The 15,770-nt window shown below is 46.8% G+C and overlaps 1 protein-coding gene and 1 pseudogene across 1 annotated transcript; one reads left to right on the plus strand and one right to left on the minus strand.

Moving 5' to 3' along the window:
- LOC131503933 (phospholipid hydroperoxide glutathione peroxidase-like) overlaps positions 1 to 15,770 on the minus strand; it is a 59,989-nt pseudogene that overhangs the window by 3,859 nt on the left and 40,360 nt on the right.
- Positions 1,026 to 11,113, plus strand: S100A10 (S100 calcium binding protein A10). Its single transcript, XM_058715736.1, has 3 exons — positions 1,026 to 1,181; positions 7,529 to 7,681; positions 10,696 to 11,113. The coding sequence occupies exons 2-3, from the start codon at positions 7,550 to 7,552 to the stop codon at positions 10,855 to 10,857; spliced, it is 294 nt and encodes a 97-aa protein (XP_058571719.1). The 5' UTR covers positions 1,026 to 1,181; positions 7,529 to 7,549; the 3' UTR covers positions 10,858 to 11,113.

A 15,770-nucleotide genomic window follows, 5' to 3' on the forward strand; every position in this document is an offset into this window, starting at 1 on the left:
TCTCACTCTTGACTGTGCCCTGGGGCCTGGGAAAAACTTGGGAAGCATACAGCAAGATTTTGAAGAACAGCCTCCCTAAACAGTCAGCACCAGGGTTGCATGAACCTAGCGTGAGCGAGAGCTGAAATTCAAATTGGGGTTTCCTAGCAAGAGCCAAGATCAGTCACATGGTGGCACTTAAAGGATTCCCTGAGTCTGCTCATTCCTTTGGGATCACTCACTCCTCCCAGGACCTCCCCTGGGAACAAAGGAAAACCCAGGACTTGGGACTTTTATAGCTGCTAGTAGTTTGCATTTAACCCTAACCACAATTAAAATAAATGGGGGCGGGGGAACACTATCCATCCAGTAGGAGACACTTAGGTTTTCTCTAAATTTCTTCCAGAAATTTCTCCTAAAGGGCTTTGAGAACCAAACAAGCCAATTACAGGACAAAAAGGAGGCTTAGAAACTTTGGTCTTAACAATGTCAAGCTGAGTTTTCCACCACGTAAAGCCATCCCCAAGGAGGGGTAAATCCCTTGTTGAACAAAGGGTTTGTATCCACGGGGACAACAAGCCGAGCGGCACTCTTCATACCCCACCCAGAGAGACGGGCACCAGGAGTAGGTGGAGCGGGGCGCAGGCCACGAAGACCCTCGGGACTGAAATCCTGGGCCTAACACGAGAACTACGACCATCCTGTGGCGGTTAGGACTCCACGTGCCCCTCCCAGCAGTGTTGTCTAGAAATTAATTCCTGGACCTGTAGGTTACACCGGTTGTGGGGCAGCGCGCCCCACCCGCAGAACGTCTGGATTGAGGACTGCGCCTTCCCTCTCTAAAACCAGACCCGAGAGGAAGGGCACGGCCCAGGGCGGGGGTATCCTGAGCCATCTGAGAGCCCTGGAGCGGGGACGGACGTGCACAAGAACGCTCTCCGCCGAGGTGACAGCGGGCGGAGGCTGGGCGTGAGGCCCACGGCATCGCCTCGGAGGGTGTGTGCCCGCTCGGGGCGCGGGGGGACAGGAAGAGGAGGGCGGGGAAGGGGTGGGGTGAGCAGGGACCGGGACACCGGCCCAGGCTCCTCCTGCCTCCCCTCCCCACCCCCACTCCCCATACTAAGGCTCCCAGCCCGCCACGCTCTGCTCACTAGCCCGCGCGTCCCAGCCGAGCGAGCGTCCCCGCCGCGCCTCCAGCCAAGGTGAGTTCAGCCCGCTGCTCCCGAGCCGCCCCCGCCCCGCCCCCCCGGCCGCGACCCCGCGCGCGGGGAAGCCCCCCCATCGGCTGCCCCAGCGCCGGGGTCGGCTGGGCGCCCGCCGCTCCGCGCCCTGGGCCACACCCCGGCGAGACCGGCAGCGCCCCTGCCGCGATCCTCGCGGAGTGGAGGAGGGGCGCTCGTCCTCCGTACCGGGACCTCCGTGTCCACGCCTGGGGCCTCTGCGCTCTCCTCCCTTTCCGTCGATCTCTCCTCACTCCCACTTTCCTGCTTTTCCACTCGTCACCCGAGCTATTCGTCCCGTCCTGACCGGCATATGCGCTCGCTCTGGCTGCAGGCTGACCTCTGTCCAGATGTGTGCGGCCTCCTCCGAGCTGGACTGCCCGGCAGCCGGCAGATCCCTTCCTAAAGGGCACTGCTCAGTCCCTCGCCCTGATGTTTCAGGTTGGGCTTCCTGTTGTTTGTATGCCAGACAGGAGAGGGGGAGGTCTATTTGTTTTCTTTATAAGCCTGGCTAGCGAGATTTGGGGGGGAGGGGAATATATGAAGGGATTTTTCTACTCAAAGGATTCCCTTCTTGTGATCTTAATTACACAAGTGGAACTATAAAGAGGGGGAAGAGTAGGTTTGATGAAGGACCTCCCAACCCAGATTAATCTGGCCCAGTGCAAAGAGACAGATAGACCTGCCCTTGGTACCTGGTCACCACTTTGAGCTTGGCCAAAGGAATGCAGCTTCCTCCAGCCCTGGACGCTGCTAACTGTCCATCTAGATTCCAGCTAACTGAAACAGGGACTCTGGCGTGTCGGGTGGGGCTGGGGAGGAAAGTAGAGCGGCTACAAGCTGGGCAGAGCCCTTAGCCCAGACTCTGGAACACATTAAGCCTACACCCCCTTCCCTCCCCAGGGGAGCTGAGAGCATTGCACAGGGCGTGGTTAGCACAAAGGGCTCCCAGATCCCCTTAGTGCAGGCCGGTGACTCAGCTGTGAGACCATGTGGGTGTGGTCCGAGATGGTTCCAGATACTCTCTGCAGATGGCCGGACAGAACACTCCCTAAAGGAAAAGGGGAACTGTGCCATCTCAGAGGGCATTTTCCAAGAGGAAGTGAGTCACACCAGGACTGGCTGGCAATCTGAAGGAGAGGTTTCTTGACTGATCCGTGGGTGAGGGCAGCAATTAGACTGGCAGAGCCATGGTAAGACACAGCACTGTCGGATGATTGGCCCGAGTGCCTGCTGGCAGGTGGCCTAAGCTTCACTAGTGAGGTAGCTCTTCCCGTCAAGAGGTTTGCGGTAATTGCTGCAGATTTTTTCCCCCTGCAGCTTGAGATTCAACCTGCAGTAGCGGATCTTTACATCCTGAACTTCAGGTGAGGCCAGGCTCATGGAAACACGCCGACGGACAGAGATCTTTGCCTCCAACATGTTTCGGCAGATTGCAAAAGATAATACCAGAGGCTGGGGCAGAAATGAGTTCATATAACTCATTTGAAATGTCTTCATGCATTCTGCCCCTACAGATTCCTATCCCATTTCTATTTAATTGTCTCTCCTAAATGGTATATGCCTTCCTTGACAGCCAGAAGCTACTTTCTTCATCTGACCTATTATTTGGAGTTTATTTCAGGTCTTCAAATTTTCTTAAAGGTGCACTGGACATAAATAAAGTACACTGATTTCTAGGTGATGTTTTTCCCTGGTTTCTCTTGCAAACAATGTCAGATGGGCCCTCTTCCTCCCGTGCTTGGCCTCTAACCTTAGTCTCTTAAGCAGCCACCCCAGTGAGGTCAGGCCTTGGGCTGGGTGGAGCTGAAACTGGGTGCCTTCCTGCTTTCCAATGACAGTTCCAAAAATGTGGCTTTTTAAGAGCACTACCCACTTGGTATGCCCTTGGACACAGTACAGTCTTTCAAAGTTGAGGGAAACAATGGAATCCTTTCAGGTTATGATGTATAAATTAGCACTCTGAGTGCAGGGAAAGCTGAAATGAAGTTTTAGCATCTTTCTTAAGCTTCTCATTTTCCTGGGGACTTAACGATTTAGGAATCTCGTATCAAAAGTAAAAAGAATGAACTCACTTATTTTTTTAAACAATTTTCAACACTTCCTACCCTTTCACTAAATAACTACCACCCAACCCACCAATGGATTTGATAGCAGTTGTCACAATGGCTATTGTTTGCCAATTCATGCTGATTGTCTGACAATTCTTCAAAGAAACATGGTTGTACTCCACTGGGGTAGAGAAGGCTTCTGGGTTCTTTCTTCCTATTGCATTACATCTGGAATTTTCCCTCTGCTACCTCCTTTTTTTTAGTGAGCAAGCTTTATGCTTGGGGAAAGGTGGGAGAGACAGCCTGGATCCAGATCCATTGCCTCAACTCATTTTTTATGAATTCTCTTTAGGGATCAAATTTAGGAACACTTTCTGTGTTCAATTAAAAAAATTTCTTTTCTTTTCAAAATCTCCACAGCAAAAGAAAGGAAACCCTAAACACATTTTAAATAACAGATGTTTGTTTTTACTGACACCCTGCCAATTATTTTCTGGGTGGGCTGCAAGAAAACTGGGGTATGGACAAGACACAGAAGAGCAAAGTAAATCAGGCCTCTTGCTCTTTAGAAGTATCCTTTTTGAAATTACGGTCTGGATCTGGGCATGGATCCAGAGCAAACATTTGGGATTGCTCAGGAGCAGACACGTTTCTAAGGAGGCTCCCTGCTACTCCCAGGAGAAGCAAAATGTACATTGCTGTCAATTTCATTCTTACCAATTCATTGAGCAGGCTGTGATGGCAGGTTGCTACCTACTGGGACCCTGATCAAGGAGCTCACAATCTAGTAGGAGAAGAAACAGAAACACAATTAACTAGACTTTTTAAATAGTATGCCATTAGCTGGTGAACTCCCCCAAAGTCAAGCACCATGGAGAGAGAGAGAGAGAGAGAGTGTGGGAACGCACCAGCCTAACACCAGACATGCACAGTAGGTGCTCATTTTAAGAGGACAAGAAATGGAAAGTTTAATTCCCATCACTGTGACTAAATCTGTGGAGTCCAGAATTCTTTTCTATAAAGAAAAGTACACTTGGGGCGCCTGGGTAACTCAGTTGGTTAAGCCTCCGACTTCACCTCAGGTGAGATCATATCTCACAGTTAGTGAGCTCCACCCCCACGTCTGGCTGTGTGCTGACAGCTCAGAGACTGGAGCTAACTTTGGATTCTGCATCTCCATCTCTCTCTGCCCCTCCCCTACTTGCCCTCTGTCTCTCTCAAAAATAAACATTAAAAAAAAATTTTTTTTTAAAAAAGAGAGAAAACTACACAGAGAAAGACTACAGAGTTCTGAGCCCCCATCTTACCAAGGCAAACAGGTAGGGAGGTTACACAGACATCAGAATAAAATGGTTCAATAAAAAATGAGAAAACGATGAGGTAGTTATAGCCTGTGGGGTTCACAGTGAGAAACAAAACACAAGAAAACAGCAGGAGTCAGAAAAGAAAGAAGTCCTGTTCAGAGTCTGGCCAGACCTGTTTAGCAGGACAGTTTTTCCCTGCACTCCTGGAATGTGCTTCCCTCTGAACTCTACTGATGCATTCACAGGGCCCCTGGGCCCCTTCCCCAGCTCTTCCCAGCCTCACGTCCTTCTGCTGGGCTCTGAGCTACACAGTTTTCAGTCCAGACCTGAGTGGTCACACAGGTACTTCGGGCCCTGCCAAGGGGTTTGTCTGACTTATTCATTTAGCAGATGCTTATTTTGTGGTTCATAGACAGAAAAATTCACAGTTCTTGACCTAGAGGATCTTAAATCTGAGAGGCCAACAGGAAACCGATTAAAGGGTGTTTCAAATACAGGAGTAGCTTGTCTCAGGCACAGAGAGGACACTGCCATCCTCTTGCCATCCTCTCAGCTGCAGGCCCAGGCCCCCATGAGAGCTTATCAAGCTCTTGCCCAGGAGTGGAGCATGTCAGGCAGCTGGGAAGATCCAAGTGCCAGATTCAGGTCCCTGGGCTTGCAACTTTAGCAGCCAATGGTCAGCCCTACAGTCTGCCCCACCCAAGACCAGAGGGCTGCCAACTCCGTGGGAGAGCTCTGTGACTCCTCCACTGGCCAAGAGAACACTTCTAATCCTCACTGTCCCCGCTTTTCCTTCGTCTTACTTTAAAACCAGTGCACTGGCTCCTCCTTCAGAACAATAAGTTGCTCGTTGCCCTTTTCAGTGCTCTATGGGCACTGGTCCCCGATGAGACCATGGGCATCTCCTCTGGTGTCCAAAGTCAGTTATTTCACCTTCATGAACTTAGATTCCTGGCTAGTCACTGTTCTGCATTCTCATTTCAAAAGGTCTACCTGACAAATAGGGAGTCAGCTGGGTGCCTGCCATACTCACATACTCACGGCCCATGTGCTGAATAAAACAGCAAGTGGGCAAGGAGGGGTAGGACTGGAAGGACCCGGGGCGGGGGACTGGAAGGACCGGAGACCTGAGCATTCACTCAGGGAAGACCGGCCTCATTTTCTTGAAGAAGATACTCTAGGGTGGCCAAGATTTCTTCCTGCTTACAACTTGTGTTTCTTACAAGTTCCTAAATTGGCCTGTTCCCCTATTATAGCGGTCCTTACTCTACTACTGCGTCCCCTTTCTTTGTCCTCTGGCTTTGCAGTGCACTTTCCTTCTGCTCTGTTCTGTGAAGAAGGTGAACAGGGTGTCTGGCAGCCAGTGCAGTTTCTGGCATCTTTGGGAACTGGTTGTGAAATACCCTCCCGCTCTGAGCTTAGACACAGGTATTTTTACACCTCTGGTCTCCGACTTCTTTCCTGAGTTACTTCAGAACTAGGGTGGGTTCCCACGTCTTTCTTCCGTAGGTGGCTCATTTGGTTCAGTTCTCTTACACTGCTGGACTTCCAGAACAATCCAGGCAAGGGCAACTCCATCTCAGCACTGTGGACTGCCCTCTGAAACCACAAGGGCTGTGTAGGAAGAGAGGGGAAAAGGGTGTGTCTCCCCTGGAATTCATCTCACAGCAAACGCTGAAGCATTAATTTGCTGATCTCTCCAAGAGAACTGACTTTCAGATGAATCATCCCAGATCCTGGCATATAGCATTCTCTAGAGTAGCACATTCTTTGGCATGCTGGTTCCTGCATTTTTCTGGGGATTAAGGGGGTAGAATTTACAATTCCCTAAATATAATTACTCAATCCCTGGGGTCACCAACTAACTCCACCTTCTCTGTAAAAGGCAGCATTTAGGAATCTGTGTTGAACACAGATCTGTCAGCAGCAGGAACCAGACTGAAATCAGCAGGGAAAGGTACGAGCCTCTCCTTCAGCCTGTGCTCAAAACCTATTCTTGTGAGGTGTTTTTGTTGTTTTGTTCTATTGTAAGTGGTATACTACAGTCTCTATTCAAGTTAAACTGTTATCTATCCACTAGTGATCTTAGGTGGTGTTAGCCAACAGTGCTCTGTTCTGGCCATAGCATTCCTTCCAATTAAGCCAAAACTCACCGAGTTCCTATTAAGTACTGGGTGTATGCCCCCAGATCATTATACATGACTATAGTGATCTGATATGCTTCCCTTCCCACCTTTCAAACACTTTCTGATGGAAAGCTCTTGCTCTCTGTCCTTCCTGCCAAAAACCAGGTCCCCAAAGGAGTCCTGACTCCTGTTACCTGTTCCTTTTCAAGAAACTAGATAATGAGCTTTGGGTAGCTTTGAGTAACAGCATTTTACTGCCGGAGATGCAAATATCTGTACTGCAATCAATAACAAGTTCACACCTTTGGTAAAAAATACACGCCCAGCAGACAAAATTCATTTGTAAACAGGTTGCTAAACCTAGACTTACACCGAACCAGGTTACCTACTTAACCGTGGAGGGTTGAAGTTTTCAGTATTAACCAGGCTTGACTGTGTGGGTGGTTGGTATCAGCCATGTCTAAGAGTCCCATCTGCCAGTGCCAGGAGAAAAGATGAAACGCCTGCTCTTTCTGCAGATGCTTTGTCTGTTAAACAGAGGGACGCGGACCTTGCTTTTCCAAATGATCCAAATGATTAGAGTTTTTATTCCTCATTAGGTGATTTATGCAGAATTAGTGGGCAACTAGACAAATTCCTCATTCAGAGCACCAATACCTGAGGTACCTGCTTCCATCAGCAGGGGGGCCCACCTGGGGTGAACTGGGCCTCAGAGTCATTGAACTTTAGAGCCGAAAAGGGTCTGATGGATGATCTACTACTTATCTTCCTTCTAGTTACCTACAGAAGACTGATAGTACGTGTGGCTTAAAAGTTAATGTAAACTCTTTCTTTACATCTTTTAAAAGGTTTCAACAGACCTCATCAAAATGCCGTCTCAAATGGAACACGCCATGGAAACGATGATGTTCACGTTCCACAAGTTTGCTGGGGACAAAGGCTACCTAACAAAGGAGGACCTGAGAGTACTCATGGAAAAGGAGTTCCCTGGATTTTTGGAAGTAAGTGCTGAAAGGCTCAGAAAGAACCAGACACGAAAACCAGTGCTTCTAGCCCCTGGTTGCTTTTCCTTCCTCTTCCCATCCCTTCCCTGTGGAAGCCACTAGTAGAAAGGTGTCCTTGTTCATTTATTTATTAAACATTATTGAGTGCCTCCTGTTTGTAAGGTACTGTAGGGGAAACAGAAGGTAGAGAAGACGCAGTCCTTGCCTTCAAGGGGCTTACAATATGGAGCTGAAATAAAGTTGCACATGAATCGCCACAAGACAAGGTGGAGTCACCTGCGTCCACTGAGACAGAGTCACCGAAGAAAAGCCTCTTACCAGAGAGTCATCAGCTAGGAAATGGCCACCTCAGGTCATAAACCTGGCACTGGCATTGTCACATTCTGGTCATATCCACTCTGAGCAACTTTGCATCTCTTAAATCCCTTCAGATAAGAACTTTTTAAAAATATTATTCCTACTCTATAAAGGAACAGTGTTAAGCATCTGCTGACTGAAAGCCAAGCGTCACTCCAGAAATAACTGCTTTTCACATTGAAAATGCTATGAGATTTAAAAAAAAAAAAAAAAAAAAAGCTATGAGAACACAGGAGCGCAACTTGAGTTTGAAAGACCGACGGCTCCATCAAGACTGGAAGAAGACTCTGCCATCAGCTCTGACACCTCACTCAGGACATTAGGCTGCAAGGCACAGTTGTCCTTTTACATCATAGGCCCTCAAGACATGGTTGTTGCATTTAACGGAAGGTGAAACATTATTTGACAAAATATGAGCATGAAATGCAAGTCCCTCTTTCCTTGCACTACTGTGCTTGGTGCAGAAAATGACTTCAGCCTCTAAAGGGTGAAGGGAGATGATGGTAAAAGGCTGGGTCCTGTCTCCTGTCATGTGCCTGGTGGATAGCACGTTAGTCAAGCCCCGACTCCTGGCTCAGTAAACAGGGTTTTACGGTACATTCTGATTTACACGTCGTCAATACCAGTTAAGTAAACAGGTATAAAGCCTAATGACAGTCACAGCTGCAGTTACCACAATGCCATCCCAGAAAGAGCTAGAATATGCTGTTGCTCTGCTTTTGCACACCCTCTGGTATAGCCCCAGACCAGAAGTCTGTCTCTGCCCTCATACTGGGCAGGCTACTTTGGCTTTCTGGGCCTCAGTTCCTGCCCCTGAAAAATGAGAGGGCTGAGCATGATTACCTCCATGCTTCCACTTTCTGTGATCCTTCCAAGCAAGCATAAAATGCAAGGACATGTGTTCATTTTAAGCCTGCCCACCACACAAAGGCATTCCCCACGTATATTAAACCCTTGTGCTTTCTTTGGTTTTTCTGGGTTTTTTTTAATGTTTATTTATTTTTGAGAGAGAGACAGAGCATGAGTCAGGGAGGGGCAGAGAGAGAGGGAGGCACAGGATCTGAAGCAGGCTCCAGGCTCTGAGCTGTCAGCACAGAACCTGACACAGGGCTTGAACTCTGAACCATGAGATCATGACTTGAGCCAAAGTCAGATGCTCAACCGACTGAGCCACCTAGACACCCCCTAAACCCTTGTTAATTGTGCTGTTGCATATGTTAGAAGCCAAGATGAATATCACAGGAGACACAGACCCTTGCTCCCTAAAGGCTTTGTAGCAGAAGAAACATAAAGGGTGTGTATAGTACTGAGTACTGAACATGGTAGTGTAATTTATTCCAGGCACGGGTCATAATTCTGGGCACACCCACACTCGCTGAACTGACAAAAGTATTTTGTTTCTAAAGTTGACCCCTTGTGTCATCCAAATTTCACTCCTTCAGACCACAACCAGGAAGCTGGGGGTGAAGCCAGAATTAGCTGAAACCCACCCAAAGTGAAGACAGCCACACAGAGGGGGTTGTAGTTGATGGCTTAGGATGGAGTCTACCATCCACGAGTAGGAAACATGGCTGCTTTACTGTAGGGGATTTCTGAGTGCAGGATGTACACATCCAGCATACCTGAGACACTGAGTGTGCGATTCCTCACTCATGTACGCGATCGATGGGATTACACAGACTTTCCCTGAACACTTGCACACCTCTAGGAGGCCATATTTCCCCCCCGGTTGATGGTCTGGACCCCGTGGGAGCAGCCACACTTTCCCACCTCACTAGGTAGGACAAGGAGTGATCTGAAACTTACTCCCTAAACTATCTTCTGAGATCTTTTTGTTTTTTTAATTTTTTAAATGTTGTTTTTTTAATTTTTTATTTTTGAGAAAGCGACAGAACATGAGTGAGTGAGGGACAGAGAAAGAGGGAAACACAGAATCCAAAGTAGGCTCCAGGCTCTGAGCTGTCAGCACAGAGTCTGACGTGGGGCTCGAACTTACAAACTGCGAAATCATGACCCAAGCTGAAGTTGGACACTCAACTGACTGAGCCACCCAAGTGCCCCCCACCCCACTTTTGGTAATTAAAAAAAAAATTTTTTTTAATTTTTTCTTTTTTAATGTTTAGAGATTTTTTCCTTAAGGAGTTTCCTTTTTCAAGGATTTGACCACGCCATTGGGAATAAACATGTGTTAAGAGAATGTAGGCTCACACTACAAAATGGGAAGTTTAGGGTGGTTCTTAGGCAGAATCCTGTGATACTGAAAATTGTGGAAACAGCTGAACTAGGAGCAGAGCAGTTCACAAGGCCATACCAGGGTCACGGTGGCAAGCACGGTGGACTGAGAATTAAAAGGCTTGGGTTTAGCTTGTCTGACGTGAATCTCCTCTTTCTAGAAATAGGCAGTTCCTAAGATCCCTGTAGTTCTACGAAAGAATGCCACGGAAAACCTCTTTCTGAGTTTAAAATATCCATTTACTGAAATGCTCTCTCAAGGCAGAAAAACACATGTAGGGGACGTCCAAAGACCACTTACAACCTAAAACAAGAGTTCAGGTAATGGGAAGACTCTATTACTGGTTGTCAGTGGGACAAACCAGAGAAGCTGGCCACTGCAGCCACTGACTGATAGTTCTTGCCTTTGTTCTTCTTTGCAGAATCAAAAAGACCCCCTGGCTGTGGACAAGATAATGAAGGACCTAGACCAGTGCCGGGACGGCAGAGTGGGTTTCCAGAGCTTCTTTTCGCTGATCGCTGGGCTCACCATCGCATGCAATGACTATTTTGTAGTTCACATGAAGCAGAAAGGAAAGAAGTAGGCAGCACTGAGCCACACTCCCACCCAGAGAGTTCTCCTGAGGGCCTCTCAAGGAGTCTGCCCCGCAGCTGCCCCCCTCCACCCAGTATAAAGGATTCCATGAGCAGATTGGGACCCTCAGAAAATGTATACATAAAATGCAACCCCCATTTGAGAAGCAGAGAAAGTAAAGTCAGTGAAAGCCAGATAAGCTTTTGATTTTTATATTGCCTGCATCCTCTTGCCCTCAATAAACAAATTCTTTTTTTAGTTCCTCAGTTGGGACAAATGTTTGTTTCTCCTTCAGAAATGCTGGGTCCCCACTTTATTCACAAGAAGTCTGCATGCCCGTGGGCAGAGGGCACACCATAGAGCCAGCAGGGTAGGAAAGCCTTCTCCACTGAGGCCTGGGGTCTGACTTCTCTGATCCATCTGCCCTTGTAGTTATGACCTACCAGCACTTCCAGAAAATACCCTGATTTCATAATTATGGAGCCCAGTCTTGTCTAGTTAAGTCAGAGCCTTCCCAACAAGTACCTGGAACACCTGAGATGTCAGAGTCCAGTTTTCAGACAAAGTTTCAGCAAATTCTCAGGTAGAAATAAGTCCATAAGACAAGATCAAGACACAGAGTGTGATGCTTCAGTAACAGCTCATTAACATACACTGAGTTGGCACGAGAGGTCATGCTTATATTGAGATGGCAGGAAACAGGCCAGCAAAACTTACACAGTGGGGCGGTCCTTTCCTATTGAAAATGAAGTGCCAGGGGCGCCTGGGTGGCTCAGTCGGTTAAGCATCCGACTTTGGCTCAGGTCATGATCTCACGATCTGTGGGTTCGAGCCCCGCGTCAGGCTCTGTGCTGACAGCTCAGAGCCTGGAGCCTGTTTCAGATACTGTGTCTCCCTCTTTCTCTGACCCTCCCCTGTTCATGCTCTCTCTCTCTGTCTCAAAAATAAATAAATGTTAAAAAAAAGAAAAAAAGAAAATGAAGTGCCAGTACTGATGTCTTAAAAGCCAGCAAAATATTTCCCCCAGCTCTGTCTGTCCCTATTTCAAGCTCCAGCATATGTGCAGTACATGCTGTATGCCTAATAATAACACAATATTCTGTTTTATGGAGAGATGATGTAGGAATTGGCACATGAAATTGTTCCAATTAAATAGGTCAGTGAAGATGGAAACCTTTGTTTTTATGATTGGACATATCAGCATAATTCTCAGGAAAAGTTCAGTAGAAGGAAAAGCATGCAAAAGGGAACAGGGTAGTCCAAAACTAGCTTTGGGAAAAAGAAATCTGTAATAAAATCAAGGTCAAAGATAAAACTCCAACCATTTTATTTTGTCTCAGGCATCACATGAACAAGGTAAGACAACTTGCAGCTTTGCAGCTATGGGATTCCATCTGGTTTACAAAGAGATTTATTACAAGATATTAAATGGAGGAGGGGAGTTGGCAATTGAAGAAACTGACCCCAGGAAGTCATCCTGTCACAGAACTCGGCCCCCAAGGGGGCTGCTGAACTGGGAAGCCCTGGCTACAACTGGCAGGTCCAGAACCACACAACCCAGACACCCATTCCCCTGCCTCCTTCCACACAGCACTTGGCTCCACATCCAAGGCTCAAAGAAGAGCATCTGGTTAGCAGAACCACAACCCTATCAGAGCCCTAGCTTCAAGGGAGCCTTGAACGTTAGCAGTTGGACGATCTACATCTGCCACACTGGTGATTCTTAATTCTAAGGGAAGTCTTCCAACCTGTAGGTTAAAGAAACCATGGTTCTCCAGAAAGGAGGCTCTAAAAGATAAACCCTGACAGGTACAGGGAACGGAGAAGAAACTGACCCATCACAGTCAAGCAAACCATCTCTTTGTCTACAGGAACGTGTATCAGCCCGGATTTACCCGTTAGTGTTCACCACCGGCCTCCTGGGGCAAATGTGTTTACTGGGGCATGATAAAATTGGAGTTCAGGGCGCCTGGGTGGCTCAGTCAGTTAAGTGTTCAAATCTTGATTTCGGTTCAGGTCATAATCTCAACCCAAATGATCTCATGATCTCACCTTGTGAGATGGAAGCCCAGGTCGGGCTCTGCACCGACCGTGCGGAGCCTGCTTAGGATTCTCTCTCTTTCTCTCTGCTCCTCCCCTGCTAGTGCACATGTGTGAAATAAATAATAAAAGAAATTGGTGTTCAATTCACAAATGGGCAAGTGAAACTGTAACACGGAGATACTACTGTGGGCTCAGATGTCCCCAAATCCACAGCAAGCTTTCACACTCTAAACCTCTTTAGCCCAGGAGAGAGGATTCTGGGGGATAGGGCAGAGGAAGTATCCACTCATGTTCATAGTGGGTATGGAGATTCCAAAGAAACTCTCAAGCAATGTGTTATTCCTAGGAGATGACCCCAGACTCTCTGGCATTTCAAAAAGTACCAAGTGCCAGGGAATCATCTGGGCCACTGTGTTCAGCATATGTGTGTACATGTTGGAGCTGGTAGGGGAAGGGGAGAGTAACACACTTCCGTTATGTTAGCCCCATGGCTCAAAACATATAGTTTTGAGCTAGTATAAGGAAAATAAAAACAACATTTATGGTTCAAAACCCTACAGGACTCTCCATGCCAACATAAACACACAGATCCCACAATCTGACCTACTAAAACAGCCGTCTAGGCTTCAAGAGCCGCAGCCTAATGACTCCCAGAGGGCAAAGCTGCGATTACGCCAACAGCCATCAAGAGGAACCTCTGGAAAATTCCACTCATTCTGCTACACAGCTGAGTTGTAAAAACAGATCCTGCCCCTCTCCACACCTAGTCATGAAGAAAGAATGGGTGACAGTGTGGAAAGTCAGTTTCCAGCATGCTGCAGAGCTGACCCTGAAACATAGCTCACTTTCTTGTACCCCATGCCCCTCTCCAAGCCCCCTGAACATGAGCCAATTACCTGTGATTTAATACTTTTCCAGCCAAGCCATCTCCATGGGAGACCAAGGGCAAGTATATAAACCTCTCTCTCAACGTGACCAACTTGAAAGTGACTGTTCAAGTATATTCCCCAGCTCTTAACCCCAGAGGGATACTTGTGAAGAGAAATTCATTCTTTTGGCAGATATTTACGAAGGCTATCTATGTGAATGACACTGAGCAAAGTTTTGTGTTGGATACACAGACGCCCACAGTGCCTGTTCAAGATTACAATCTGTTGAAAGATGACAAAGCAGACAAAAAATTAAGTAACAACACAACAGATCATCAGCAACAGTGAGATGTGACAGGCACCCATGGTCACTGTTGACAGGAATGTAATTTACACAGTCTTTGTGGGAGGCAAAATTTGGCAATGTGTACCAGCATCCTTTAATGTGTTTTCTTTGACCCAATGTCTCTATTCCCAGGAGAATTTATCTTAACAAAGTAGCAAAAGATCGTTACAAAGATTCATACACAAAGATATTTGATGCAGCAATCCTTAGAATAGCTAAAATCTAAATACAACTTCAAGGTCCAATAAGTTAAGTATAAATGTATCTGGGATGCTATATAACTCATGAAAACCATGACTTTGAAAAATATTAAATAGATGGGGAAATGTCTATGTAAAGTAAAGCAGGTTGCAAAATTGGTGTATAATGTGATTCCTTTCTTTTTAAAATATGTGTGTCTACCCACAGGCCAAAGACTAAAGGAAATATGCCCAGCTGTATTTTAGTTTCTAAAGTAGGAGTTACTGTTGGGGAAACTTGTCTCCAGGAAGAAGTTTATGAGATTATTTTAATTCCCCCGCCCCCTTTATTTTTTTAAAGTAGGCTTTGGGGCGCCTGGGTGGCGCAGTCGGTTAAGCGTCCGACTTCAGCCAGGTCACGATCTCGCGGTCCGTGAGTTCGAGCCCCGCGTCAGGCTCTGGGCTGATGCTCGGAGCCTGGAGCCTGTTTCCGATTCTGTGTCTCCCTCTCTCTCTGCCCCTCCCCCGTTCATGCTCTGTCTCTCTCTGTCCCAAAAATAAATTAAAAATGTTTAAAAAAAATAAAAAATAAAAAAAAATAAAGTAGGCTTCATGCCCAGCAAAGAACCCAATGCAGGGTTCAAACTCACGACCCTGAAATTAAGACCTGAGCCAAATCCAACTCTTGTTTTTGGCTCAGGTCATGATGTCAAGGTTCATGACTTCGAGCCCCAGGTCTGGCTCTGCTTAACCAACTGAACCACCCAGGAGCCCCTGTATGAGATACTTCTTAAGCGTTATCTTACTTAGCTCTCACAATAAACTTGTTAAGTTTTATAACATACATTTTTTTACAAAGGGCAAAACCAAGACACTAGTAACTACCCCAAAGCACCATAGAAAGTGATAATGTCAAAATGTGCTCAGATGTTGTTTTTCTTTCTATTGTGCAACTGTCTCAGAATGCTGTCTGCGTAAATTAAGTATCAAATAAGTTATACTATCAAAAGAGTAAGTGATCATTATGCGCGGGGCAAGACTAGGCAGAGAAGATTACAGGTAAGAGGTAGGATGCTATCTGGTCTTTGAAGATTAGAAAAAAAATCAGATAACAGTTAACATTTATTAAGCTCTTACTATGTTCTAGTGCCATACAAGTACTAACTCCTTCGTTCCTCCCAATAACCAGTGCTATTACCATTCCTAACTTGCAGGTGATTTGACCAAGGTATGGAGCTAATAAGTGGTGGAGGCAGAATCTGAACCTAGACCATCAACAGTTTTAGCCACTCTTCCCTGCCACCTCCCTGGACATAGTAATGATGGCATAAAGGAATGCCCACGACACAGAGTTCCCGGGAGGTTAGAATGGAGTATATTCATGTGAGAAATTACATGTGGATGAGATAGAAAAGGTAGGTGATAAATGAATGACAACTGGGAAATAGTAAATGATATGTGAAATGTGGTGAGTGAGGTCACTGGA

This window comes from Neofelis nebulosa, chromosome 2 (assembly GCF_028018385.1).
Source record: "Neofelis nebulosa isolate mNeoNeb1 chromosome 2, mNeoNeb1.pri, whole genome shotgun sequence".
Classification (NCBI taxonomy): domain Eukaryota; kingdom Metazoa; phylum Chordata; class Mammalia; order Carnivora; family Felidae; genus Neofelis; species Neofelis nebulosa.

Coding starts and splice junctions, on each gene's coding strand:
- S100A10 (XM_058715736.1), top strand. CDS start 7,550: ATGCCGTCTCAAATGGAACACGCCATGGAAACGATGATGTTCACGTTC. Junction 7,682..10,695: donor AGTTCCCTGGATTTTTGGAA/GTAAGTGCTGAA, acceptor TCTTCTTTGCAG/AATCAAAAAGACCCCCTGGC.